The sequence below is a fragment of the Simochromis diagramma genome, unplaced genomic scaffold, assembly GCF_900408965.1.
Source record: "Simochromis diagramma unplaced genomic scaffold, fSimDia1.1 OVJJ01000753.1, whole genome shotgun sequence".
NCBI classification, from domain to species: Eukaryota; Metazoa; Chordata; class Actinopteri; order Cichliformes; family Cichlidae; genus Simochromis; species Simochromis diagramma.
Genome location: NW_024387523.1, coordinates 6027549 through 6054714, shown reverse-complemented (window position 1 = coordinate 6054714; position 27166 = coordinate 6027549). Strand labels below are relative to the sequence as shown.

Below are 27166 nucleotides of genomic sequence, written 5' to 3'. Positions count from 1 at the left end.
TGTTGTTGTTGTTTTTCTGTGCCTTTACATTTGTTAATTTACTGTGTTTTCATATTAAATACTCAGCTGTATGGGTGGAGTTACCAGCTTACCAACTTTAAGATGGCTGAAGTCACAAATTTCATGCATGACTTCAGAATTTGTCACACAGTGTTGTGTTACCACTGCACTTTAGTGTTAACACTTATTTTTTTTATTTTTGCAGAACTTATTATACCTCCTCACTTCATAGTTTCACCAGCCGGTAGTTTCCCCTCATACTTCCTGCCCTCAGCGTGTTCCTCTCTCCATCTCCAGGAAAAAGGAAGCTGTTAAGAAGAGACTTTTCCAAGTTTTTCATAGAAAGGGAATGATAAAGCCATTGAACTCAGTGGGACACCCAGGGTGGGTCGTTAGTTTGCTTCCACTGTATCATTAGTGTCCATAACAAACACATTATCTCCCGCTGTACCACCCTTCTTCCGGGGCATTTAGGGTGATAATTAGACTGTAACAAGCAGCGGTCCCTTCTATATAGGTCATCCACTGCTAATGATGCTCTGACTGAAATACACACCAAGGATTGGGTTTGGGTTTGGAAGCTAACTATACTGTTTTTGATGGGTCAACAGAGGGAAATAAAAACATTTTTTTCCCCTTTTTTTTCTTTTTTGTGCAGCAGTGTTTTTTTTTTTAAAGCCTGGAACATGTCAGTTTTATATTATTTTATCAATTCATGAAAAAAGAGCCATTAATGAATGAAAAGTACGTACATAATATTGAATTACACAATTATCTTATTCCTGAGCATCGTGTTAAGCCGTCCCTTTTTTCTCCTCTATATCCAATCATGAAGTTCAAACATCTGTCTGACTCCTTTTCCCTATATGTCATCAGAACCACTAGTAGAGTACTTCTGCATGACAGATGGTTGAAATTAAACAAGTAAATGGTATTTATTCACAGCTTTCTTACAACTGGCCTTTCGATTGTATATGGATAAATGATTTGGGCCAACTACTCAACACCTACAGGAGCTTTTAGGACATTCCAATCTAAATCCATAGGCATTCATGTGGAATTGGTGCCGTCTTTGCATCTACAGCAGAGATTTTAGAGTTGTTTTCAACCCCCGCCATAGTTATTTCAAAATTGATTAATGAGGTTTGACCAGAGAGACAAAAAATGTATTTCTAGATATAATTATATACAAATTAAGACTAGTTTTCACCTCTGTTAATATGTCTCAAATAACATGTTGAAAAGTCACAGACTTTGACAAAAAAAGGGTATTAAAACAGGAATTAATGAGCAAATCAGAGCAGCTTTCAAGACCCTTGGTTGTGGGTCTGAAATGTAAGTAAAACTCCAGATCAGTGTTTTGTAATTGAAAATCATTGCATCAGCTCCATGACTGAACCTGACTGATGCCACATAAATGTTGATTTGTTCTGAGTGGCTTTCTTCGCACAACACTTCCATTATTGCTTTTTTATTACTTTTGTTGTTGCTGTTTTCCATTGAGAAATAATTCTTTAATATATATTTCAATATTTCTGTGGCTCTCGCCTCCACTGTGTTTTCATTTCTTTGTACAGATGTGACAGAGCTAAGGCAAAGTATTTCTGCTGCAGTTAGACATATGATGCTCACATCGCCGTGTAGTTTCACATAGCAGCCTTAGTGTTCCCCAGTGAGTAGTGGCACATTAAGGAATAACAAATGAGTCCATGACCCAGGGTAGTAATTCAGGGTGTGTTTGTGGAGTAGGCAAACAGCGTATGCTATTTGCTTTGCAGTAGATTCATAAGTGAAAATTGCATTGTGCCTCCATTTGGAGAGCAGGTGATGGAGTGTGGAGGGAAACATAGAGATTGTCACTCTCCTGCTTTCTGATGATGCTATACCACTCTCCTGAAAGGCTCACACATCCTAGCTGTCATCTTAACACTGAATCTGACTTGTCAACATATTGCATTGTGCCGCTTTTTTTAAACGAGAGCGAAAAAGAGCCGCGTGCACTCCTGCGCAAGTGCTTTGTGTTTGCGAGCTGAAGAGCAAGTCATCGATACGTGCCGAAGCGCATTCGTGTGACCGTACATTCCTCACAGTCTGTACATTTTAACCCTCTAACAGAGCTAGTCTGGCGAACACATTGCTCACACAGACATGTGCAGCCTGTTGAAGTCGCTTAAGATCCACTACCACGGCTCATTTCACCCATGTACCGTGGAGTCAACATATATGACAATTTTATGATGCGGTAAACCCCATCATGGGCAGCTCTTTGAGGAACACACACCACGAGAGCAGCGTGCGTCGAGCCCCTCTGAAGTGGGGAGGAGGCTGTGGCTTGTTGGAGACACATGGGATTATTTAAAGTGTTTAAGTGCAAAGGTCAGCGTGCAGTTTTGCTGTGATCTTAGGGACCCAGAGGTATGGTTTTGCAGCATTTATTTATTTCATTTTATTTTTTGGTTTAGTGCTCCTCCGCATGCTGTATTTGCTCACTGTGGTCATCCACAGAAGCGATGTCTTTGTGGAGTTATTAAAAAATGTTTCATTGCAGACAAGCCCCTGGGGTGGATCTGTGACATACATGAAAGTTGGTTATAATTACATTGTCAATGCTTCTCCTTTTTTCCAGTACATTTGGTTAATGGCAAAAGCAGATTATTTCCAGACATTTATCTGCTACATTTAGTTGTCATTGCTAACGTTTTGATTATCTTTTGTTCATTGCTTCAGCTTTTGTGAACATAGATGAGTGTGAGATCAGACTCACATCTATGTGTATTTGGTCCTTTTTCACCTGAATGCAAATTTGTATGGACATATTGACTTATTCCCCAAATTATTCCCAAATTCCTATTTTTTCACATAAGCTGTGCTGTCCTTGTTCATACTTCTTTGCAGAACTTGTGGCACACAAACCCCTGTTTTGGAAGCACTCATCTGGATCACATTTGGCTATAGGGAGAGCTTTTCCAAGTTTGTGGCTGTCCAGCCTCACTGACCGTAATAAATCTGGATTTTCACAGTCCCGAGAAACAAAATAAATGGATCTTTCTATTTTGTCTTTCAAATTATTTGTTGATGTTATTATTTTTTAATTGTTCAAACATTTTAAATTCACTCAAGAATAAAAACGATTCTTTTTCACATTTGATAGTGAAAACACTTGGGCTTAAATGAATGGAATTGCTGAGTGTGATTTGGCTAATTGACCTGTATTCACAAGTAGGAAGCCAACAGCGGTTAAATGCTTGTCCCCCTTGCCTCTTAATGAAATCACTGCACCCAAACAAAAGATAGAAGAACTTTCTTTTCAAGCAGCTTTTTTGTTTTATCCCAGCCCTCACTAAATCATCAAGAGATTGAAAGGAAACTGTGAATTAATCCAAAAGGTTAAACATTTTCAAAAGTTAAGAATGATAATAGACAAACGAGACTGAAGAGAGAATAACGTGAAAAGATGCACCGCTTGTGCGAACAGACGACCTCGCGCATGTAGAGAAAATCAAACAGTTTACAGTTTTTCTTTTACCTCACACATACGCGCACTCTTACACCTTTTCCTCATTCTACTGAAAAACCAAAAACCTTCAGCACCGCTCGCTGCCTCCACATGATGTCAGCCAGGAGGAATTCAATCTCAGAAATGATATCATGAATGATGCATAAGACGGAAAAATGCATTTACCACGGCCACAACACAATGAGCTGTTGTTGCAAACACCGTAATGGAAAAATACGAAGGTTACGGTGATGAAAATATATTACGAAACCGGAAAGGCATTTGTGAATGTTGCTGAGGGAGCACGACCGAGGACATAACCGCAGCTTACAGGGAAAATCCTCAATATTTCTACAAAGAAGGGGCGAATTTGTCATGAAGTCTTGAGGGAACAGTAAAAAAAAAAGTAACTTTGCATGTATGTGTGCCTGCTCACTTGCGTGTGCATGAGTTTTGTCTCCTTTTGGCGGAGGGTAAGGCCCAACGTGCCCGTCTTCCATGTTAATAATGGATTTTTGATATGAGCTCCACATGAAATTTTAATCTCTGGAATATTAGCTCACCGAGGGAGATACAAAATCAAATCAGGGGGTCGTGATTAAGCGGGTGAAGCGCATATCGACCCATTTAAATTCACATTAACCCAGCATCAAAATGTATGAGCCATGACATTGATGGCAGACGTAATTTAGTGGTGTTATGTCTGTTTTGCAAAGTAAAGGTTTGATCTCTCGACCACACATCTGCAAAGCAGATAAAAGCCTTCAAGCTGTTGTTGAGACAGTGTCGCCGCATTGATGAGGAAAAATAGTTATGGGCGGACACCGAAACTGTAATGTGTGGTTATGGGGCAGACGAGCCTTTGTAGGCTTTGTTTTTACAAACCAAAAAATGTTACTAATATCATTGCTAAGAAGAATGCAAGTGAGTGCAGTGCAGTCCTTTTGGATGGCAGTTTTTGTGTGAAATGGTTCTGATCATGCAGTCATACGATATGCACTTTTATTTTTTAACTAAAGACATATTTGTGCAGGCGTCTGCGTTGCCCCAGTGCCAAACAATCATCCCCCTGCCTCTTATCAAAGGAAGTGTGTCTCATACTGTGAAGGCCAGCTGACTGAAACAGGATGAGAATCAATGTGAGCATTGACAAGGTTATGTGTACAATCCTATTTGCTAGGCATTTGTTTTCTTCTAATTGACAAAGGATCACATACAAAAAATCTTGTAAACAAGCTCCCCCTCATTGGGTAGAGCAGGAAGGACATCCAGCAGACGCTAATGAATGACATCCAGCAGACGGCCAGGTAACGTCCTGGATATCAGCACAGCAGTCATTTTTTAAAATGTATTTATTTTAGCAACCATGACGCAGCATCTTCATTGAAAGGTTGTCACTGAATGTCAAATTGTTTCGTGGGAAGTCAAACTCGATGTACTATGAGACTTACTGGACTGGATGCTTGGAGATATCACAGAATAAAACTGGTGATTCCTTTTTTTTTTTTAAAAAATAATAATAATATTAATTCTCCAGGATTTTTTTTAAGGGATTTTAAAGTTTTTCTTATATATTTTCACTGATTTTCAGTCCACTCATGGTACCTAACATTGAAATATGAATCATTCAAGCGTAAAAAGGCTCCTAACTCAAGGGGTCCAGCAGAGCTGTCTTTGCAAAGAACCAATTTTATATTCCAGGCACTTACTAGCAGCCTGTTGCAAAAACAGAGCATTTGTTCCAGTTTGTTTAGTTGAATCAACGAAAATGACAAATATATGTCCAGCTTATCCAAGGGAACACCAAGGCATTCCCAGACCAGCAGAGAGATATAATCTCTCCGGTGTGTCCTGGCTCAGCCCGGGGCCTCCTCCCAGTGAGACGCCCAGATGCATCCTTATCAAATACCCAAACCACCTCAGCTGGCTCCTTTCAATGTGGAGGAGCAGCGGCTCTACTCTGAGCCCCTCCCGGATGGCTGAACTTTTCACCCTATCACCCTAAGGGAGATGCCAGCCACCCTTCGGAGGAAGCCCATTTCGCTTGTATTCGCAATCTCGTTCTTTCCTACACTATCCACAGCTCGTGACCATAGGTGAGGGTAGGAATGTAGATCGACCGGTAAATAGTTTTTGTCCAAAATTATTATTAAAAAAATCACTGAACCTTATTATTTTACTGTCATACACAGTTTAGGGTTAAAAAGATGCTGCTGTTTAAAGTAGGGCATAAAGACTAACAGACTGTTGGTACAACACTACACTTTAACTTCTCACTAATTTGGATTAATTCTGTATGTTATGGTAGCAAGTGAATTTGACCTTTAATGTTTGCACTTGTTTGCATTGGTGCAGTAAATAGCACATCGAAAGATATACCAAAAGTCCCTTTTGTGCCACAGCACTCACTGTGCCTTATGTTGGATGAATATTTTACCAGCTACGCCAGCAGAGAGCAGATCAGGTTGAGAGAATGAGTAAAACAAAGTCCCACCACACTGTGTTAGCATTCTCAAAGGCTCAATAATGTATCACCCACTTTTGTTCCCTTACGCAGCATCTATCATCTCAGAATAATGCAGAGTAGCTGGAAAGCCATTTTCCATAAGCAGTAATGGGACAAAGATTGACAGTGTGTGTGTTTGTGTGCTTGTGTCTAAAAATCCCGTGTTGGCTCATGCGTACGCGTGTGTGTGTGTGCATGTGAGAGAGACGTTGCGCTTATGAGATGCAGAGCTGTGCAATAGCATTGTGTGTAATTATGTGAGTGAATGAGTGTAGGCCTTAAAACCAAACTAAACACCTCAGTGCCTCTGGGTACTAGGACACACTTAGTTGTCATTGGCTTGGATTGCACTCATGGGAAAAATTCTGTGGCTGAATAATGTGATGTATTAAGGTGTGCTCTGCAGCAACGTATGGTAATTTGTAAGATTTTTATTTAATCAGGTAACATTGTATTCCAGCCAAATGGAACACCGCATGAGCAAGGTGAACCTCTAATCTTTTGCCCCTGCGCTTCATATTCTGCTCTTTTTTTTTAATCATTTTCATCTAGTAAAATACATAATCTTAAAAAAAACAACTTTGTGCCCTGCTCCAAACTTCACATTACTTTTTGCTGTGATAATGATATTGAGAGGTTAATTAATGGGCATTTTGTTAGCCACAATCTGTTGAGTGGATAATCCTGTTGCAGCTACTAAGACTGATCAATCATGTGTATCCTTATGCGAGCAAAGAAAGTAATTGATCAGACTGGTAGCTTACAGTGAGCATGACTACAGCTTAGAGAAGCAGAAAGTCAACAGAGAAGAAGAAGGAGAAGGAAATAATCTTTTGGCATGTAAAGATAAAACATCTTTGATCCAACATATGCAGCACTTGGAGATACACATGTGCCAAGCATTATAGTGAGAGCGCTACCATTTGATGTTGCTTTTTTTTTTTTTTGATGCACTGACAACTTTAAATATATTTTTTTTCTCATTTCAAAATTCTGTTGTTCAGTTGCCACCACAGTCAGGAAAGGCCACCAGTTTGGTATTTAGGACCCTCTGGCCTGGGGTTAGGGTTCCTAACCACTCTGGTCATGCAGTATTGTGCAGTACTGTTGAGCCACCCCTCATTTCCTTATATTTTGCTTTTCATTCTAGCATTAAAGGGCATCTAACTCAAGGAATGAACCAGTATTGTGTCTAAACGTAACAGAAAACTTGATAAAATCACATTTTAAATTGTATCTTTAGGCATTTTATGCGTTTTTGCAACAGGCTGCTAATTGTAACAATTTGTTCCCATTTTGTTAGTCGAATCTACAAAAAAATGCCAAAAATAACACAGTTTGACAGACATAAAATGATAAACTAGAAACTGAAACGGTCTCAGTGGAAAGATGACTGTCAAGAAGTCATTTTTAAAGAAAAGAAACAGGGAGAAAAGGCTGAAGTATGCCAAGTTACACAAAAACTGAACCAAAAACAACAGGTCTTATGGAGTGATGAACAATAACAAATCCACATTTAAACATTTTTCTTTAATTGAGGTCATGAAAAAGTTGAAATAGTAAGGTTATATAGCTGTCTGTCAAACACGGTGGAGGCTCTGTCATGATTTGGGACTGCTTTTCAGCCTCTCGTTTTCGGGACCTAGTCAAAACTGATGTAATTACAGAATTAAGAAATCTGGAAAAGCACCTGATTGGCTTAATTTTTGATCCCAAATGCAATGCAATAAAAGCATACCTGGATTAAAAAAAAAACACACTGCAGAATAATATCAGTCATGGCCCAGACCTCAACATTTCTGATTACTTAAAGAAATTACAAGAAAGCTTCCCTATGAGAGTTGAGGCTATGTTAAAGAAAAATCCAATGGTTTTAGTACAGGAAATGTGAAAGAAATGTGTGGTGGCTTAGGACCTTTGGGCAGTGTTGTCTGTTTGCCTACATTTGAAGTGAATCCAATGGGTTTAATGGAGGTATAAAGAATTAAAAATGCAGAAGTGACCTTACTTGTAGCAATTCCAAAGAAAGTTTACGCAGAGATAGAGGAATGAGTATCCGGAAGAAAAAGATTGAGTCAGTAATTTTTTTAGTTTTTACCACCTGTCACATGATTTGCGGTGCCATATTCCTGCTCCTTCTGCTGTAGACAAAGCTTTAATGGGATACTCCCACTCACACTGAAATGCGTCCAAAACACTAAAAAGAGTTGATGTATCTCTAGATTACAAACAACATCATCTTATGTGCGATGAAATGCAGATGATGGTGTTACTAATGAGTTACTGATGTTCTACTAATTATTACATCTGCTCACTTATTCTTGGATATAGTTGCATACAGCAGTTTGAATTAATTCCTCTCTGATTCTCATTTCCCTGCACTCGAGTTTTAGAAATAAGCTAATAATTAATGTTTTAAACCAATCATATGTGCCGTCTTCTTAATCTTTCTTTTTTTGTTTTCCTTAATATTTTCTTTCACTGCTGGTAACAAGTATGTTTGGATGTATTTCAAAACAACAACAAAAAAACAAACACATTGAGACCTATAATCAAAAAAAAAAAAGAAAGAAAGTAAGGACTCGGTGCGTGCGTGGGTGTAGCCGTCATTATATGCAGTGTTAAGCGAGGAGACTGGTGTTGTTTTGTTTTTGCTGCTTTCTTAATCACAATCAAGCCTACAGGTGCACACGCCAAAGTGATTACAGCAGTGCTGCCCACTAAGCCGATTCAGTTATGAATTAGCAGAAAGATGTTATCTATAAGAGAAGTAGTAGTTTTAATACAGCTGCTAAAGAACTGGCAACTATATGCCTACATAGTATGATTGCAGACTTTAGCTTAAACCCATTTACTGCAGAACTATTAAAGCCATGTTTAAGTGACAGGTGTTTCGGGCTGTTTGTTCACACATAATGTGGTAATTGGATTGTATAGGCTGCCCTGAGTGATGGCACAAATTCTTTGCCTCGTAGCCCTTCACAGCCCTTTGTTTCTAACAGAAGGTTTGAATCAGAAATATGGATTTCATCAGTCCTTCAATGAGCAGCCGAAGGACCTCACGCATTACCAGCTTGTGCTCTTGTTATCTCTTTTTTTTTGGCATTGTAACATGCTGTTCTGTGATTAAGCCTGTCTACGTTGGAGGCATTTATGCATATTTTGAAATGTAAGGTGTGTTTGCATATGTCCGCTTGTTTGTAAAGATGCGTATCAGATCGAGCGAAACACTTCCTCCCTGCAAAGTTTCGCCATCTGTCTGTGAAATCGGACTTTGATGAATACATGGAGCCGTTGTAGAGGCCAAACTTTGAATCTGACGTTGTTTTTGCGGCGCTGAAAAAATAAGTAGCTGCTATTTGTTTGACAGGCAAAAATAAATAAAGTAAATTCGAATTCTCACGTCAGAGGCTGACCATGAAACCTTTTGTACACTTGCAGCCTGGCTGTGCTAACAGCTACGTGCTCTTTAAATGACTGCAGAAGCAGTGAAAGACTGCGATAGGGATATATAGTCTTGGATGTGGACCGGGTTTGAAGTCCGGTGTCACAGAGGGTCTTTCATAATAGACAGAATCACTACAGAGTATTGAGGAAGCGTTTGACAATAGCCTGTACAAAATGAAGTAAAATGATCCAAACCATCCACTTGAGAGTAGAAACAGGCAATGTTGGGAAGCACTCATCAAAGTGCAGCAAGCTGCCCAGCTGACTTTGCCTGCTGTTGTCTGACCAGCTGACTAGCCAGCTGACAGAATGATAGGTCCTTTGTAGTGTAGCTACTGTTTTGTCTCTGAATTCTCCAGCTCTTCGCAAATTAAACTCAAATCTTTTGAAGTGAGTTGATGTGCTCATAGGCTTCTTCTCTCTCTAACTCCCCATTCTGCTCCTTCCTTCTTCTTGGTTGGCCAGCTTGTCTTTTGAATGCATTCTGCAGACTCAGGCTCCCACAGCAAGATCTGAGTACAGAGCCTCAACCTATATACAAGAGAACAGGAACACTCCCTCTGGCATCTGCAAACTTGTCAGCCACACATCCTCACAACAGCAGAAACACAACAACTATTGCTTCCTTGCAGTTTTCTCCAACCAGTCAACACATAAACCATTGTCTGTGGCTTTAATTGTGCTCCTTCAGGCTGCTGGTTAGTCACACAACAAGCCAGAGTGGCATACCTGAGGGAAGTGTATTGTGTGTTTGTTGTAGCAAGGATTGACAACCTTATACACACGTATACCCAAGCACGTATACGCTTGTAGAGTGTGTATCTGAGCTCAGAGGAGCATCCAAAAAGCCCTATAGTACCAATTATACATAGAACTCTTTACTCTTGAGCAAGAAGAATGGATAGAGGGCGACAGGAGAGACGCCATGGAAGCAAGGACGGACAACGCTTGGTGTACAAAGTTAGGAAACTCTCATTACTGAAAGAGAAAAGGAAGAAGGTTAGTAAAGTGATTTAAAGGAAAAGGGAATGAAAAGATGTGGGTGCAAGGTAAATCAGGGAGAGAAAGGATTGTTGGAAAGAGACTGAAGGCGACTCCGAGTCTCAACCTGGATTTGGATGCGGTGCCCCGAGTCAAGTCACATATCTATCTTTCTAACGTTTAACCGTTAAATGGATACAGCCCTGAGAGCCCTATAGGCAGAACGAGAGACTTCTAACGCCCGACGTTTCTTCTCCCTCCAGTGTTGTCAAAAGGCAACAAGGGCTTCCTTTAATGTGCCATATCTGCCTGTCATGTCAGCTGCCTCCATCTCTCTTTCTCATCGGCTCTGCGTACCCTTTCATTCCTTAACCTTTTGCACGTGATCTGCAACTCCTATTTTCTGTTTAACGCAGATCCTCGCTTTCTTTTCTCTTCCTGTCTAATACTCTCCCTTCCACATAGAATGGTAATGTTCTCAGAAATTACAGTGAGGTAAACAGAGCAGGGTGTCGAAATGAAATAACTGCTACAGGGCTGTCAGCTCTAGCGAGGGGCCCATCCGTCAGCAGGAAATGACATGTCGCACCCCCCACCGCATTTCCCCCCCCGTCCCGCCATTCTCCCTTTCTGTCACACGCACAGTTGGATTCCTCCTGTCCTCCTGGTGGCAAGGTGAAGGAATTATGCTCATCAAAGCCCCAGTGCAGCCTGGAGCCTTTCCATTAACCTTCCACAATGCTGGTCAATGGCGAGAGAGACATTCAACCGTCGACACGCAGAAGAAGGAGGCTCGCTTACACGACTTGAAACACACACAGAGCCGAAAGATACATAAACGCATACACGAGTGTACAGTAATATAGTCTGCATTAAATGGAACAAACACACATAATTACTAATAGATGGGCTACACACAGGTGCACGCAAGCGCACACACACCTCAATTACCGTTTCATTCATAGCGTGACAGCGGAGCATGTGCAAAGGCTGACATTAAAGGAAATTAAATCTCCTTGAGGAATGGGCCAGCCCATCTCACCTCCCGTCAAAATACTCCAGTTTCCACTCCTCTCCATAACCTTCTCATCTGGGTATTTAGGGCTTTGTGATGCGGAACGTCATCAAAGAGAAAACTTAGCGAGGCGGCCGTGCGTAGACGAGGCCTCCCCCGCGATAATCCCCCACCCCCTTTGCAAACGGAGCCCTCTACTTTTAGCCCACGCACACAAATTACCGCATCACATTCTGTCCTCACTCTTTCACCGCGTGCGCTGTCTCGTGCTTATAGGAGAAAGTGCTTTCATTCCAGTGTGCGCGCACAAACTGTCTTATCATTGGCTTAGCTCAATGAGGGAGTCAGTCAGTTAACTCTTTGATCCGGACCTCCTTTCTGCATCGGAATACGAAGCCTATTTGACATAATCCTGAAAAACATCAGCTCACGTAACCAATGAAATTCAAAGGAAGGCGCAGCTGCAAGGGTGCACACACTGAAGGGACTTAGCAAGAGAGTGACACGTGTACAGTAGATTTTTACAGACAGATTTAATTAAGCTCCATTCACTGCCAAATCCCGTGTTATACAAACTCTTGCGAGCTTTTTTTCTCACATGCTCCAAAGCACCCAAATGTGACACACTTGTAGAATAAGGAGGTGGAGTTTAGTTAGGTAATTGAGTTTCCTGGGTAAAGGAGAAAAAAGCTGTGGTCTCGGGCGCTGGCTTTCTCCCAGAGGTTTTCATCAGATCAAACATGTCCTGTCAGATAAGACAGCTAATTAATCAGGGGAGGGACCAGTCCTGTCCACTGACGGATAGAAAGATGGAGGCAAGAGACTGGTGGAGACACTTCCTTTCCTCTTCCTTAACCTCTTTCTCCATCATCAGCAGAAAGCAAAACAGGACAAAGTGAGAGAGTGTTGCCTGTAGAGTCTGTGAAGACTCTCAAAGACAGTGTTTACGCAGCCTGCAACTGAAGTAACTCCACAACCCCCAGCTGAGAAGATGACAGACTTCTGTGCTGAAGTTGCTGTTTACAGTACTGCATGTGCGTATGAAATATGTAACTGAGAATTCACTTTTTTTGAAACTTTTTTGAGGCCAAGTCAGCTGTTTTTCCAAATAAAACCATATTAATCTCCTAGGACCTGGCGTCCACATATGTGGACATCACATTTTGGGTTATTTAGACCAAAATACTCAATTTTGCTGTACAAAGGCCTGATATCCACTTACAAGGACATTATACTGCTACTGTTCTATCAACATTTTAAACAAATATCCTCATATGTGGCTCTTATTTTTCTTAAAAACAAAAATAAGGTAAAAAGAAATCTGGTAATTCTTTGTTTTTACATTCATCAGGCCGCAATCAGCCCAAATATCAAAGAGAAATTAAAAATGCATGCCGTGGAAGAGTTCAGGTCTTAGGAGGTTAAACTAAATTTTAAAGGAAATTCCAAAAGGTTGATCTGGACGTAGCGTTTTCAGTGGGAGAAACATTTCGTCACTCATCCATGTGACTTCTACAGTCTCAGCTGACTGCAGGTTTCCCCAACCTTATAAACAGTACATTTGCACAATAACTGAAACCAGCTATTTGATTATTGATCAAAGACCACTGACCAATGGCTATGAGTATCATTCACAGACAGTAGGGCGATGGTTGCAATCACAGCATTGTAGGATGGCGAAAGATGTACCCATAGGCCCCCTCCTCAATTCAGAGATGGTCTTTCCCTTTTCACATAGTTAATATCAAAAAGTCATTTGCCCTCAGTTTTTCTTCTTCTTCTTCTTCTTCTTCTTGTCTTGTTGCCAATTGTTAACATTTATGAGCCCGGACTTGGCAGATCCACGCCTTAAAAAAATGTATTTATTGATTTCATTTCATACATTTTTATGCGCACGTGTCTTGGAAAATTGCTGTTGTTATTCAGAACAGATTCAGCCACCTTCCTCATTATTAGATTGTAGACCATGACACAGATTATTACTGCCTTTTTACATGATGGTGCTTAAAGCTCCTCCACTGCTCACATTATTGATCTAACCTGACAAGGGAGGCTGCTCTTACAAATCAGAAGGAAATTAATTTATAATTTATTGTATCACACATGCACATTTAAAATGAATCGTACATAATAGATGAATATTTTTCTTTTTGTTGTTTATAAGACTTTAAAATTAACTGATATTGTTTTAACATTTCACACTCTGGTAAACACTGGAAGTTTTACCTTTTACTGATGCAACAATAACCATGTAAGTGTCATTAAAATGTTTCAGTGCACATTCTCTTATTAACTTAGACCATGCCTCTGTGTAGTGGAATTAACTCGTGATGATCCCAGCGCCTTTTGAATGAAAGGTTGAAAGACACAGATCAGGCCTGGCTGTTTGCCTGATTAGAGTGGACTGTTGCTACCTGCACGTTGGAAAGATGGATTGAATGTTATTCGGTTCATTTGAAAGAGTATATGCTAATTTGCCTGTAGCATATATGATTAGAACTAAGGGCAGCACAATGTAGCTTAATGCTTAATTAAGAGAGACTGACTGACTGGTGGAAGAGAAATATAGATGGAGGCATAGTTTGGTGGCTTGCCTGGCACAGGCAGTGACTGATTAGCTGGTGAGGCTGTTTCCAGCTGCTCTGCTGTAGATCTCAACGGGCTTTCTGTTACCTCGGGCTCACCCCAGCACCAGCTGTGCTTTCGTACCTAGCTTGCAGTAGCCCCTGGGCACTACACTGAAAACACTGTTGTATAATACACAGCTTTTCTTTTGCTGTTTCTCTTGATTTTTTACCTGATCACTAAAAAGAAACACCCAGAAGATGCCATTCAAGCTATTCTGAATATATCCACCATGCTACTTGTTAAATTGTCATAATACATTGAGTGCACTAATACTTGCACATGCTCATTTTTTATATTTCTTTATTGCATTTAAGTGGAATATGTGAGTGTCAGCAGGGCCAGATGTCATGCGAGCTTAGCCTGGATTTGGCTGCACAGTTAGCAGTATTGCAACACGTTGCATGATTCCTCACAACCCAAAGCTGATGTATTATTTCATATTTTCTGCAATTGATAGTGATGCATTATTTCTCATACCATCTTCTCTTTTCCTTTCTTCTCTTTGCCGTCTGTCCAACCTCTCCCTCCTCTTCACTCCTCGAAATCTCTGGCATTGCAGCAACAAGAGCAGGACCCCACCAACCTGTACATCTCCAACCTGCCAGTGTCTATGGATGAGCAGGAGCTGGAGAATATGCTGAAGCCTCTGGGTCACGTCATCTCCACAAGGATACTGAGGGATGCCAACGGGGTCAGCAGAGGAGTCGGCTTTGCCAGGTAAACAATGTTAATGAAGCAAGTGTTAAATATGCCTCCTTTCAGTCCCTACAAATGGTATGCCAAGCTCTAAAAGCCAGATCATTTCTGTAATACAACTCTCTAGCATCTCTCTTTATGCTGCACACCTCGACTTTGTAATAGGCTTTATTTTAAAAATGCTAAGTCTGAAGAGTAAGTCGAGATAAGCCTGCTGGCACACAGTAATCAGGGTTATTTTTTAAAACTTTACAAAGCTCCCTCCCAAGCCACAGAAGACACTATATCAATCAATCAATCAATCTTTATTTATAAAGCACTTTTCATACAGAAAAAATGTAGCACAAAGTGCTTTACATAGTTAAAAGCAGCCCACCCCACCCTCCAACGCACTCCCCACACTCTCAATACACATATATCCCCCCACCCCCACACACACACACACATACACACACGCGCACACTTAAAGAGTAAAAATTGGGCTGGGCTCGCATGAGCCAAGTGAGGAAACATTATAACAGAGAACCGTCTGCACCGGGAGCCGGTCACAGACCGCAGCCTCCGGGCTGGGCACACAGCAGGAGGGAGGCCAAGGAGCCCCCCAACCAGGCTGAGAGGACCCCAGAGACCCAGCAGCCACGGTCAATAACAGCCCCGGTGCAGAGAGCGCCCTCCGAGGAAACACTGACTATACAACTGTTGTCACAGGTTGAGGAGTGTTCCTCGTGGTGAGTAAATCTAACTAGGATTTTTACCCACTGCTCACATTAAGATCTGCCCTAGTTCAGCTGTGCCCTGAGATGACTCGTGTCTTGTTTCTGGTACTAAATTAATAAAATACATTGTACGTGTACTAGCAAGCACACGCTTGTGCATTGTCTGAAATATGAACTGGTACTTATGTAGCGCTTTTCTACTGAATTTGAGCACTATCCACTACAGGCCTCATTCACCCACATATTTGTACAAGTGCTTTTTTCTGTGCCTAAGCACATCATGTTCACACGCTTACACTCACATGATGGATGCATCAGGTGCAACTCAGGCTTCAGTATCTGGCCCGAGCATAGTTCGACATATAGGTTGGGCTCAACCACTGACTTTCTGATTAGTAGACGAGCTGCTCCTAATATGCTTTTCATTTTAGACAGTGAAAATATGAAAATATGATTTGATTCTTCCTCTAAGCCTGTTTGTCCATCCATCTGCATATGAGTTAATGAATGCTTTCAGCTGTGCATTCTCAAAAATTAACAGATACCACCAATGATTGTGTGTGTATTATATATAGTAATAGTATATATAGTAGAGTAACGGATGCTATTTTTCCCAAAACAAAGTCTGAATGACTGAACAGTTTGTTTCTTTTTCTACTTAGAAAAGTTTCCACTTCAGCTTGTTAATCCCCCAAAGTCATAAACCGTTCTGTCCTTGTCCTCGACAGCAGCCACCAGGCTCTCATTCCTCTCCACACATTCCTTCCCTGTTTACCCAGAGGAGGCCAATGACGGCCACAGAACCACCATCTTGCAGGGATTTTTCTTAATCACCTGCTCTGGCTGAACTCCTCTCCTATTCCCTGCTCTATTACCAGGGGTTACAGCAGGACAGACTGGCACAAACACACAAAAACACACACACACACACACTTGCGCACCAATATGAGCATCTGCAGAGTTAGACCTTTACGCAGGCGTACACACTTGTGAATATGCACGCGTGCATGCTCGTGTGCACGCACGCAAACACGCGCTGAAAAGCAAGCTCTCACACAGAGACACAGGTAGGCAGCCTCCTGCAGACCAACAAGCAGAGCACAGCAACAACCTGCCACAGGCCACCTGTTCAAGAAGCTCTCGGTGGGAGGAGGAAGACGCATGACGGAAAGGGAGGGTGAGACATGAGTGTGAAGCGATGATCAGATAAAAACTTTAGAAGTTAATATACAGAGAAAGAGAAGGTGAATGAATAGAGAAGGAATTGAGGAAACTTTTTAGAAGACTGAGAAATACTAAGATGAATTAAAATTTTCCATGAGCGTTGGCGTGTGATGAGTAAAGAGAGTACAGGTCAGGGAAAAGGGTAAAAAAAAAAGGATCCAACTAAAGCAAAAATAAACAAACAAAAACCAACACAATTGAATGTTTTTTATGAATTGGTGAACTCCCATTAGCTGTGTCGACAGACATACAGACAGCTGCTGAGGGCTGTGCTGTGTGGGGCATTAGAGAGAGTAAACTGAGCTAAGTGTTTGTGGGCCGATCCATTACTGTTATCAGAGCCCATTACTCCAGCCCCAGCACTAATCATTGCAGACAGCAGCACCTGATGCCATTAACCAGCAGCGCACACAGAAAATCCAGCCCGCTTCACTGTCTACCTGGCTGACTCTCTGACTGACTTGTTACCCCAAAAGCTTGACTGACCAGCAGACAGTGAGTCTGCCTGGTTTGCTTCCCTGTGAGTGTCTAACAGCCTGTCCGCCATATGCACTTCATGTCTACTTACATCCTTTCCGTTTACCATCCTGCTGTGCAGCTGGAGAGAAAGAAGGAAAGATGTTATTGTGTGTAGGAAGGCTAAAAAGTGCAATGAAATACAAAGAGAAGCTTTGCTTTGACATTCAGTCAGAGAAGCACTAAATAAACAGTGAAGAAGGGGGATGCATCCAGCTGCTATTGTAAGCCTGTCTCTTTTAAAATGGACAACAAAAGCATCCCAACAAACAACCTCAAAACGGCTTGTGCTTTGATAATGGAGTCCACACCACAAAAGTCATTATTTCATAAGCACTACAAGGTTGTTAAGCTTGAGCGATAAAGAGGTTAGCTGTGCTCCAGGCAGATCCTCTCCGTGTCACTAGCCTGCCTCCTAAAGTGAGAGCATTATGAGGCAGTAATTTCCGTGTTCATAGGACTGTGCTGAGATTCAGTGTTTGGTGTGGATTAGGAGCATATTGCCAGCGTATGTTGTAAACATAAACACTCGATGTATGCAGTTCCCGGTATATTCACTCCAGCTTTCTGATGTGGCACCTATATCAAAAAAATCTATAGCATATAAACAGAGATACAGGGAGTGCAGAATTATTAGGCAAATTAGTATTTTGTCCACATCATCCTCTTCATGCATGTTGTCTTACTCCAAGCTGTATAGGCTCGAAAGCCTACTACCAATTAAGCATATTAGGTGATGTGCATCTCTGTAATGAGAAGGGGTGTGGTCTAATGACATCAACACCCTATATCAGGTGTGCATAATTATTAGGCAACGTCCTTTCCTTTGGCAAAATGGGTCAAAAGAAGGACTTGACAGGCACAGAAAAGTCAAAAATAGTGAGATATCTTGCAGAGGGATGCAGCAGTCTCAAAATTGCAAAGCTTCTGAAGCGTGATCATCGAACAATCAAGCGTTTCATTCAAAATAGTCAACAGGGTCGCAAGAAGCGTGTGGAAAAACCAAGGCGCAAAATAACTGCCCATGAACTGAGAAAAGTCAAGCGTGCAGCTGCCAGGATGCCACTTGCCACCAGTTTGGCCATATTTCAGAGCTGCAACATCACTGGAGTGCCCAAAAGCACAAGGCGTGCAATACTCAGAGACATGGCCAAGGTAAGAAAGGCTGAAAGACGACCACCACTGAACAAGACACACAAGCTGAAACGTCAAGACTGGGCCAAGAAATATCTCAACACTGGTTTTTCTAAGGTTTTATGGACTGATGAAATGAGAGTGAGTCTTGATGGGCCAGATGGATGGGCCCGTGGCTGGATTGGTAAAGGGCAGAGAGCTCCAGTCCGACTCAGACGCCAGCAAGGTGGAGGTGGAGTACTGGTTTGGGCTGGTATCATCAAAGATGAGCTTGTGGGGCCTTTTCGGGTTGAGGATGGAGTCAAGCTCAACTCCCAGTCCTACTGCCAGTTTCTGGAAGACACCTTCTTCAAGCAGTGGTACAGGAAGAAGTCTGCATCCTTCAAGAAAAACATGATTTTCATGCAGGACAATGCTCCATCACACGCGTCCAAGTACTCCACAGCGTGGCTGGCAAGAAAGGGTATAAAAGAAGAAAAACTAATGACATGGCCACCTTGTTCACCTGATCTGAACCCCATTGAGAACCTGTGGTCCATCATCAAATGTGAGATTTACAAGGAGGGAAAACAGTACACCTCTCTGAACAGTGTCTGGGAGGCTGTGGTTGCTGCTGCACGCAATGTTGATGGTGAACAGATCAAAACACTGACAGAATCCATGGATGGCAGGCTTTTGAGTGTCCTTGCAAAGAAAGGTGGCTATATTGGTCGCTGATTTGTTTTTGTTTTGTTTTTGAATGTCAGAAATGTATGTTTGTGAATGTGGAGATGTTATATTGGTTTCACTGGTAAAAATAAGCTGTGGGTAGTGACCGAAAGAACGAGATCGCGGATACAAGCGGCAGAAATGAGCTTCCTCCGAAGGGTGGCTGGCCTCTCCCTTAGAGATAGGGTGAGAAGTTCGGCCATCCGGGAGGGGCTCAGAGTAGAGCAGCTGCTGCTCCACATCGAAAGGAGCCAGCTGAGGTGGTTCGGGCATCTGACAAGGATGCCCCCTGGGCGCCTCCTGGGTGAGGTGTTCCAGGCATGTCCCACCGGGAGGAGGCCCCGGGGCAGACCCAGGACACGCTGGAGAGATTATATCTCTCGGCTGGCCTGGGAACGCCTTGGTATTCCCCCGGATAAGCTGGAGGAGGTGGCTGGGGAGAGAGAGGTCCCCCGGATAAAGCGGATGAAGATGGATGGATGGATGGATGGATGGTAAAAATAAATAATTGAAATGGGTATATATTTGTTTTTTGTTAAGTTGCCTAATAATTATGCACAGTAATAGTCACCTGCACACACAGATATCCCCCTAAAATAGCTAAAACTACAAACAAACTAAAAACTACTTCCAAAAACATTCAGCTTTGATATTAATGAGTTTTTTGGGTTCACTGAGAACATGGTTGTTGTTCAATAATAAAATTATTCCTCAAAAATACAACTTGCCTAATAATTCTGCACTCCCTGTAAATAAACAATGAATCAGAACAATGATTTCTTATAAAATTAATGAATTAATTAACCAGCTGGCTGCTCTTGTACTTCAAGTTTAGTAGTAGTTTTTTGTTTTGTTTTGCTTCTTTTGAGTGAAAATGTGCTGTGTATAATTTAATATATCTTTTTGAATATTATTTTATAAATTAAAGTCATTTTTAGAAACTCGTTATGTTTTGCAGTTAGCTGAGTTGCATTGGTTGGTTCATATCGGCCTTTCACTAACACTCGTGGAACAGAAGGAAAAGAGTGAGGGCTGGGGAAAGGGAGGATACAGGGTCAGTGAGAGATTGATGATGCCAGGAAGTGTGAAAGATTATATATTCTAAAAAGAGGAGTAGGGAGGAGAAAAGGGGAGAACGATTTTGATGTGGATAGGGCATAATGTTGAAAGAAAAGGATGGACACAGTGGGAAGGAAAGGAGGGCACAGAAAGTGAGAGAGATGGGCCAGGAGAGAGGAAGGATAACGGTGAAAGATGGAGGAAATAACCAAGGTTGAAAGACGGGGAAGAATGAGAGAGACGTCAAAAAGAAAAGGTGTAGACGGGCTGGGAGTAAGATGGATGAGATGGAGAGCGCGATAAAGAAGCTATGGTAAAAAAGAAAAGAAAGAAAGATGAAGGTAGCGATAGCAGAAGGATGGGAGACAGAGGACAGGGAAGGGGGAGGCTGACAGGATGATATGAGTATTTTAGGAGGTGAGGGAGAATAAAGCATGAAAATCTGGAAGGCAATGAATTCTGCACATTCCAAGCGCATATTACCATAAAGACATGGCATTCAGTCAAGCCTGGATTTAAAAACTCTCTCATTTTAATATGTCTTCTTTGCGTCTATAAGGGAATCTGCAATATATGCACAACACGGATCGTGCAAATTCATGCAAAAGGATATTTGCTTTTTAATATGTTACTGTCTTAACACAATTGAAATTTTCAGACAAATCCATTGCACATTGAAAAAGAAAATCCTAGCATTTTACTCATGCAGGCTGTAATATGGAAGGTGTTTAAAAATTCTTGTAGCACACACAGTTAAGCTGCAAGTTAAAGGAATATTTTGATATTATTTGCTCTTACATCAACTTGTAAGAGAAACTGATAATTAAGTTACATCTTTGGATTTATGGTCTTTCTGTACTGACTGAAACCCTGTATCCCTTACACCTTTTCAATGTCAGATAGGGTGTGTGTATGTGTGTGTGTGCGCATGCGCATGCGTTGTAGATCATTTGCTGTAACTTTCCGAAAGCAGCCAGCCAACATTCACGCCCACCTCATGCCATGAGCGGCCAGCTGTGTGGAGGTGAAAGAGGAGACAGCCATTGTAATTGTCTTTCAAACTTTTGTTGTTGTTGTGTGTCCACCTGTGGAGCTTTTGATTTGTAAGCTTTTGATTTCAGCGAATGCCTGAAGTGTGTGGCCCTTCTCTACGATAGCCGTTCTCCTGGTTTGGCCACACACTTCTGATTCCCAGTGTGGTCAGCAGCCAGTCTGAAGAAGTTCTCCCAGCCCTTAGCTTAGCTTTACAGAAAAGAGCTGCTCTCTAGCACACGATCATTTCTTTAATATGCCAAAGTGAGAGTACAAATTGTTTTAATTTACTGGTGTTCAACTAGTAAAATTTATTAGCCTAGGGCAATAATTCCCTGTAGTTGTCACTGTGAGGCAACTAGTCTAGAATTCATGAATGCAGTGCTCTCAGCCAATAATAAGTCACATTTACTAGGAAACACCCACCAAGGATTCTGATTAGTTTTCTGAAATGCAAAATTGCATAGAAAATATGTATGTGCATGTGTGTATATTGGTTACATCTCCTATTATATTTCAAATCTTTGGAGCTTAAGTTGCTCAAATTTCCTTTAGGGTATCTGTTTATTGTTGCAGAGCAGTGTGTGTGTGTGTGTGTGTGTGTGTGTGTGTATGTGTGTGAGAATGACAACAACAACAACACTCATATGCATTTGAAATGTACGTGTTTTGATGTTATGTGTGTATGACATTAGTGTGTGTAGGCTTGTGATGTGAAGATCAGAGCCCCCCTGCTGGCCAGCTGCTTGGCCTGTATATACTCTTTGATCCTTTGGTTGGAAAAGTGGAGACGAGTCAATCAACTTCCTGTGTTCTCTCTCATCTTCACACTGGAATTGCCTTTTATAAGCATGTAATTTCTACCTTCCCGTACCACCTCATCTTTCACGCCTTTCACCTACTCTCCAAAACTTTCTATGCTTTGTCTTTTCCGTTATGCGCAGAAAAGGACTGCATAAACACCTCTTTGCCTGAAAGCCCTGAATTTCATTATGAACCTCTGACTCATGTAACCAGTGACTTGATACGGCAGATCAGCTCTCGATAGTCTCACTGCACTATTAGTATGAAAAGACTGATGCTACACAGCCAGCAGGACACAGTTTAGGGGGTGATGCTTTATGGTTGTAAATGTGTCATCGGTGACACTATTTACCCTGCCATCTCCTGTGTGGCAGGGGTTACAGTCAAAATGGAAATGATGTTGAGTTGTCAAAAAAAAAAGATGTAAACACCTGCAACACTGCTCTCTGTTGGCCGAGGTGACGCTCGCCTCGATGTATTACGGTTTTCCACCAATGCGTTTCTCTTTTTTTTTTCTCAATTAGTGGCTCAATTTTCATTCTGTTTTGTGTCATAAAGAAAAGTTCATTTTGCCAAAATGCAAACTGTTACATCTCCCACATTCTGTAAGACTTTTAGGGCAGATGATAAATGGAAGGTTTTTAATGGCTCCAGAGTTTTATGCTTTTAAACTTCTGCTACAAACAGATTGTTAAATTGAACCCTACATGCCGCATGTCGTTGCAGGATGGAGTCTACAGAGAAATGTGAAGTAGTGATACAGCACTTCAATGGAAAATACCTGAAAACCCCACCAGGCATTCCAGGTGAGTCTCACCTCTTTTGCTTCACATTACTCTCACATCACCCCTTCCTTTTCTTTTTTTTGGGTGGGGGAGGCATCATTTTGCAATAAGGAACTACCTTTCTAATTCACTTATGGTAATTCCTCATCTCAGATCTGCCGGACAGCTTGATAGATTGCGTACACTGCTGTTTCTGACATCTGAAGCTAACTGTCGTGGTTCTGGCTCAATAGCTGATGGTTCTATAGGTCTCTTCCTCGCTCATTCTCTAACGTCTTCACTCCGTGTCACCATCTCTCTCCCTGGTGGTGCTCAGGCTGCAGGCTGGAACTTCTCGGGCAGGAGAAAACCCTCTTAATATTCACACTCATGCCTCTGTGCTGTTCTTCGCAATCTACTTAAGAGCTTGCACTCTCCCCTCGTTCCTCTTCTGCTCCTGCTCTCTCTGTTGCGGTGTCCTCTCGCCTTCCTATCGCTCTCTTTTCTGCAGTCACCCTAGACAGTGGCCAAGGAGAAAGCAGACAGGGAAACATGGGTGAAAGAAAGAATAGCAGAAAATGGAGACAGATGTAGAGACGAGATTGTACCTCGCCGTGTGTCGGTGCTGAAAGAGGCATCACAGTTCCACAAGTAAGCAGGCAAGGCATTGGAAAAAGAAGCAAGTCTCCAGGGGAGTGAGAGTATCAAGAGGTGGCAGTGGAAGAAAAGTGAGTTGGAAGGGAGTAAAGATATGGGGAAAAAAGTGTCAGAGGGAAAGGCCAGGATGAAGAAAAAATGCTGCTTAAGCACTTTTGGGGCCAGGTGCTGCAGCAGAGTCTCCCGTGTATCCCAGCAGGACATGAGGGCCAGACGGGGTGATACCCGAGGAGATCTCCTTCACCACTGTGGCAGCTATATTAACACTCACACCTCCAACCAGCAGCATAGAAATAGACCCATAAATCGCTCTCCTCTATCCAGTAATATCTCAGAAAGACTGGATTTAGAATCTCCGTATGTGCTCAGTCACTGCATAGCCAGCAGCCATTAAAGGCAAGGTGAGTGGTTATATTGAAGTTGAGCCGTAATAGGAAACCTTTAAAGCTGTAATATCAGGCTGACCTTCCCCTTTAAGGGTCTATCTCCCTGCCGCTCAGGCTTTATTATTGTTAATGGATTGTTCAGGCTTGTGCCAAGCATGGAGATTTACCGCCCTGATCGAGGAAATCCTTCTGTGGAATTAAGAATGGTTACGTTTACAAGGTCTGCTCTGGTTCAGTCCTCTATGGTCCCTGCTAAAAGGTCTATGAAAGCTTCTCTTTCCTTGCTTTACACCTGAACTTTTACTGTTCTTCGAGTTGTTGCCATTTGTGATATGTGGTGATACGGTACTTCCAAAGGTTGCTTTCGGTTTATTAGCTTGGGCTTTAGTTTTGTAGTTTTTGTCACAAGCCTGATATATTCACCTGAATTCACCGGGAATTTGGGAATCTGATGAAATGGTACCACGCAACCTGAAGGGAACAAGCCGACAAGCAGTCAGAGAAGCTATGCAACCAAAACTTGAGTAAGCAAGTCAGAATTGTTAGTCAAGTTCCTCTTTGGATGTTGCAATTGTGTAAAAGGGGATCAAGTCAAATACTTGAACCTTGTCGGACTTCTTTAGAAAAAATTATAACTTCCTTCCAAATACCAGAGTAAGTAACACTGATATGGTAGATGCACAAAAGCTATAAGGTAGCAGCTGAATTTTCAAGTTTGATGTGCCGGTACGCTGCAGATGCTCTCAGATGTTCTGATGATGAATAATGATAGAGTAATGCTCCCTGTGATATTTTATACTTTTTCCATAGTTTTCAGTTCACATGAGGGTGGGGTGGAGATGAAGCTGTTCTTTTTTCCTCTATGATGTAGTCCATGTTGACTTGCTGTCTCCTAAATGGAGATTTCTGGACATTTTGCTGTTATCAAACTCAGATGTTCCTTTGCTGAGGGCCCTAGGGCTGTTTCTGTTTCTCACAGAGGGAAAGCGAACAACCCTTTAGTAAAAGTGTATTTTTGTGTGTTGGGTTGCCTGAAAGTGCGCGTGTTATGAGTTTGCACTGCATTTGTATTGGTCTCAAATTTATGCGTGTTCACATTCATGCACGTGTATTTAAATTTCTGCATTTCCAAATGGGTGCACATACATACCGTGTGCTGACAGTCTCTCTGTGTGTGTGTGGTTGTGTGTGTGTGTCATTTTGGTGGTATTTCCCCAGAGCCCTTTGCTATGCAGGGCAGCTTCTTCATCCATCCTACTTTGACAGCTCAGCAGCACCCCCCGGGGGGCTCCCACCACACGCAGCACAGGCGGAGTGTGTGTGTGTGTCTGTGTGTGCGTGCATGAGTATGCTTATGTGACGGCCATGACTGTTACACTGTGTGAGCCTTGACACACGCACAAACCACATAAGCACAAATATGGCCATGCACCGCTGACTTTGACCTCAGTGGAATGTCAGCATCCATATAATGCTAATGAGAAACTTCTTTTTTCTTTCTCTTACCACCATTTAGTGTTTAAAACATGCTCTCAAGCATACACAACACATTTAGGGTAGCACTCCCAACACACATGCATATATACAGGCACACATTTCTCAATCATCAGGCTTACTCCCCCAAACCTCTCCAGCCGATATCTGACAAGCCTCTGCATTTCCGGCTTAGCCACTCAATCACACTGTGTCAAGAGATGTGGCCGTGTGTGTGTGTGTGTGTGTGTGTGTGTGTGTGTGTGTGTGTAAGAGGGTGAGTGTACGCGTGCATATGTGCAATTGGGGATTGTACTAGCTGCCTACCTCCACCCAGGTGTGTCCAGTGCCAATACAAAAAGGATATTGAGTTGTAACCTTGCTGTCCCATACCAGGAAGTAAATATCTCGATGTCAGGTGCCAGGTCATCTGGTAAATTCAACTGACCATGGGAAAACAAACCAAAAGGAAGTCACCATGTTGGCAGGAAGTTAACCGTGAGTTGCTGATAACAGACCAATGCAGAGAAGAGGAATTGTGGAGATGCTAACAGATGGCAGCTAATAGCGCCATAGACTGAGTCCATACACTTCCTGCTTAAATTTTAATGTAATAACATCTGACTTCCTTGTGATTACATGAGATATTGAGTTGATCTACAGTGTGAAAATATGATAGCAGATGGCAACTAATGATACTTAACAGCTTCCCTTTTCTTCCCATTAGGTTTTCTAATGAAATTCTATGTAATTTTCTATGAGATCCAACTACATGCGCTACATAGATACACAAATGAACTCATTTTTTGATCCGTGGTAATGCCATCCTCTCTGTATGCTCATTTTGATCACAGATGATTTAGAAGTGCGTTAAACAAGAGCTAGTGCTTTATTTCTGTCTGCAGTAAATGTCAATTGCGAGAAGACATGTTGCATTCTGAGAACTTAAAGCGAATATTCGTGTGTGTTCCAGCAAGTTCTACAGAAATGCGTACCACAGTACTCGCATATAAATGCATCTAATCAGCAGTCCAGGTCAGGTTTGTTTGGTGAGGCCTGGTTGATATGAGAGGTGCATAGCAGTCGTCCAACAAACCAGTCACCGAGGCCTGCTCTAGCCGCTCTGCTCTGCCCACGTCTGATTGTGATTCAGAGAGAGGGACATGATCGATAGCCCTGATGGAGCACCACAGCTGTTTAGCTATTCTGTGCAATGCGGCAGCCGCTCTCCCTGTCGCTGTGGTCGGCGGTGAGCGTGCATACAGTATACGTGCACACAAATATAAACTCATACACAACGCATGCACACAGATGAAGAACATGTCCTTTACGCCCAAAATATACATACCGCGTGTCGTTTCAAATATTGACACACGCACATTCTCGGATGCTTCCAGCTGATGCTGCACGTATAAATGAACATGTGATTTCTGGCTGCGCGCAGAAATCGATGGATTGAATCACGCGAGCACGATCTCCTCCTTTTCTGAGAAATGGTCAACTTTTAAGTTGGAGGCGAGAATAAAGAGTTATCCTTGTTTTTAGTGGATGTGGATTTACTCAATAAACAAAATAAATGGAATTTATGAAATGTGACTACAGCTATAAACTATACTGAAGTGAGCCCAACAGGGACGCATTATGATTTACACTGCAACCCTGAGCACTGGGAAAGTCAAAGGAAGCGCAGATAAAAAGTGATTTAATCCGCTGGCTCCACTGAGCCTCGCTGATTAAAGCCCTTCGTCCCACAATGCATTAAACAGCTTAGAGATGACACCCTATGGTAAATGTAATTCAGACCAGAGATACATTAGCCATTGTTTGTTTTTTGGCAGGTGAGTAATAACATGTACATACCTTACTGTGTGGCGGCAATGGCAGAAAGAAAATTGATAACCTGCTCCACTGAATCGTGTCTCTT

General features: G+C 42.0%; 1 protein-coding gene and 1 long non-coding RNA gene across 10 annotated transcripts in view; both read left to right on the top strand.

The window, feature by feature from the left end:
- The window catches only part of LOC120726439 (RNA-binding motif, single-stranded-interacting protein 3-like), a 289992-nt gene that overhangs the window by 200003 nt on the left and 62823 nt on the right, over nt 1–27166 (top strand). For all 9 annotated transcript variants that reach the window (XM_040020026.1, XM_040020028.1, XM_040020031.1 and 6 more), the window contains 2 exons: nt 14633–14790; nt 22689–22768. In XM_040020026.1, the coding sequence (XP_039875960.1) occupies nt 14633–14790; nt 22689–22768 (238 nt within the window). The remainder of the gene's footprint in view (nt 1–14632; nt 14791–22688; nt 22769–27166) is intronic.
- On the top strand, nt 22775–25597 carry LOC120726441. The gene is made up of 2 exons (XR_005694323.1): nt 22775–24955; nt 25464–25597. It is a non-coding gene; the product is annotated as an uncharacterized LOC120726441 (long non-coding RNA).